This window comes from Bombina bombina, chromosome 2, assembly GCF_027579735.1.
Source record: "Bombina bombina isolate aBomBom1 chromosome 2, aBomBom1.pri, whole genome shotgun sequence".
Classification (NCBI taxonomy): domain Eukaryota; kingdom Metazoa; phylum Chordata; class Amphibia; order Anura; family Bombinatoridae; genus Bombina; species Bombina bombina.
In genome coordinates, this window is record NC_069500.1 from 802,939,762 (window position 1) to 802,942,590 (window position 2,829).

A 2,829-nucleotide genomic window follows, 5' to 3' on the forward strand; every position below is an offset into this window, starting at 1 on the left:
AATTGAAAAACAGTTAAACTCAAGAGGTGATCTAGACCAGTACAAGGTAAATGGTGGCTTTTGTTTAGGTTTTTTTTCATCTGTTTCTCAGATCATTTTACACACTACCGAGCTCACAAGCAGCTGATCTATATTTATGTATATTTTCCAAAGTCATATTTGCATAAATATAAATAGGTGGGTTCAGTTGTTGCAGCTGTCTCTATTTATACCATCACTTTAGGTACCTAATCATATCTCTAAACACAAGCAAAGCAGACATTTCTCCCTACAATAAGAATGTTACAGACTCTGTTATGCTGCATCTCACTGTGGATTCCATGTAAGTTACTAAAAGAACTTGCTTTGTCTTCTGTGAACTTGGTTTAGATGCCAATTATACTTTTCCTATTTATGTTTTCAGATGCTCAATCACAGACACCGGTGCTGACACCTCAGGTTGGGTCAGTTAGTCCTGGGCAAAGTTTTACATTTAACTGCAATGTAGGAGTTAAGGATGGTGGTTGGATGGCTTTTATTAAAAAATTACCTGGGGAGCCTCCTAAAAATATTTTTAGCAACCATCACTCATTATCAACCCCAAGCTACGGACCTGGGATGTCATCAGCTCACTTCACCGGCACAATAAACAGCGCTGGAACTGAATATCAGCTGATTATTAAAGATACACAGATTGCAGACACATCTGTCTATTACTGTGTAAACTGGTATGCCAGCATTAATGCATATCACAGTAATACAGAGCCTGACAAAAAGTCAATGAACGTAAAACAGGAAGCAGAATTAAAAAAAAAAAATCTCAAGAGCTATTAGATGATGCAGAAAATTAGATATAGTTTTCCCACCTTGTCTAATAATAAAGAGCAAAACGGTATCACTTACTATTTAAATATTGCTGTATAATACTGTAAAAAGTATGTAATTTCATCCTCTGCAGAGTGCTGGAGCAACAACTGAAAGAAAAAATAATAATAAAAATATAATATTTGAAGTGTGTAAAGATCACATTGCAATTTTTTCAGTTCAAATTGGATAATAAAGGTCCATTATATTTGAAAAAGGACATGCTCTAATTCAACGACTCACGACTGTAATGCTATACACATAAAGGCCTCTAGTTATGAAGTCGTCAACCGCAAATACGCTGGAATTCCGCAGCGTATTTGTGGCGAAGCTGATTCGCTATAGATATCAAGCCCTACAGACTGGCAAAAGTAGAATCTAGTGACGTAACATATGATCTGCCGGACTCAGTCCGACACAGATCGATGGTTATATCACTACAGATGTTCCGAACGCAAGTTCGGCACAATCTGACTACTTTTGGTACTCAAAGAACAACCAGGTATGCTCGGCACTATTCCGGCCCAGCGTACCTGGTTTTCAATCCGATTGGCTGATCCAATCAGCCAATAGAATGCGAGGTCAATCCAATTGGCTGATTGGATCAGCCAATCGGATTGAACTTCAATCCGATTGGCTAATTGCATCAGCCAATCAGATTTTTCCTACCTTAATTCCGATTGGCTGATAGAATCTTATCAGCCAATCGGAATTCAAGTGACACCATCTTGGATGACGTCATTTAAAGGAACCGTCATTCGTCGTTTAGTCATCGGGATTGATGGATGCTCCGCGTCGGATGTCTTCAAGATGGTGCCGCTCCTTGTCGGATGGAAGAAGATAGAAGATGCCGCTTGGATGAAGCCTTCTGCCGGTCTGGATGTCCTCTTCTGCCCGGATAGGATGAAGGCTTCTGCCAGTCTGGAGGTCCTCTTCTGCCCAGATAGGATGAAGACTTCTGCCAGTCTGGAGGTCCACTTGTGCCTGGCTGGGTGAAGACGGCTCAAGGTAGGGAGATCTTCAGGGGGGTAGTGTTAGGTTTTTTTAAGGGGGGTTTGGGTGGGTTTTAGAGTAAGGTTGGGTGTGGGTGGTGGGTTTTAATGTTGGGGGGGTGTATTTAATTTTTTACAGGTAAAAGAGCTAAAAAGAGAGTAAAAGATTACTTTGGGGCAATGCCCTGCAAAAAGCCCTTTTAAGGGATATTTGTAATTTAGTATAGGGTAGGGAATTTTATCATTTTGGGGGGATTTTTTATTTTATTAGGGGGCTTAGATTAGGTGTAATTAGTTTAAACTTCTTGTAATTTTTTTTTATTTTCTGTAATTTAGAGGGTTTTTTTTTGTACTTTAGTTAATTTTAGTTATTTTTATTTAATTGTAGGTAATTGTATTTAATTAATTTAATTTATTTAATTGTAGTATAGTGTTAGGTGTAATTGTAACTTAGTTTAGGTTTGTATTTATTTTAACTAGGTAGCTATTAAATAGTTAATAACTATTTAATAACTATTCTATCTAGTTAAAATAAATACAAACTTGCCTGTAAAATAAAAATAAACCCTAAGATAGCTACAAGGTAACTATTAGTTATATTGTAGCTATTTTAGGGTTTATTGTATAGGTAAGTATTTAGTTTTAAATAGGAATTATTTATTTAATTATAGGAATATTTATTTAGATTAATTTAAATAATATTTAAGTTAGGGGGGTGTTAGGGTTAGGCTTAGACTTAGGTTTAGGGGTTAATAGATATAATGTAGGTGGCGGCGGTGTAGGGGGGGGCAGATTAGGGGTTAATAAATGTAATGTAGGTGGCGGTGGGCTCCGGGAGCTGCGGTTTAGGGGTTAAACAATTAATGTATTTGCGGGGTCTGGGATCGGCAGGATAGGGGTTAGTAACTTTATGTGGGTGGCGGCGGTATAGGGGGAGGCAGATTAGGGGTTAATAGGTATAATGTAGGTGGCGGCAGGGTCCGGGGGCGGCGGT

At 38.3% G+C, this 2,829-nt stretch overlaps 1 gene segment (V, D, J or C); it reads left to right on the top strand.

Annotated features, from left to right (window-relative positions):
* Positions 1-255: 255 nt before the first annotated feature.
* On the top strand, positions 256-813 carry LOC128647303 (Ig kappa chain V region 3374-like). The segment is given in 2 exon segments: positions 256-322; positions 404-813. Coding segments are annotated over 2 exon segments (453 nt in total).
* The last annotated feature ends 2,016 nt before the right edge of the window (positions 814-2,829 follow it).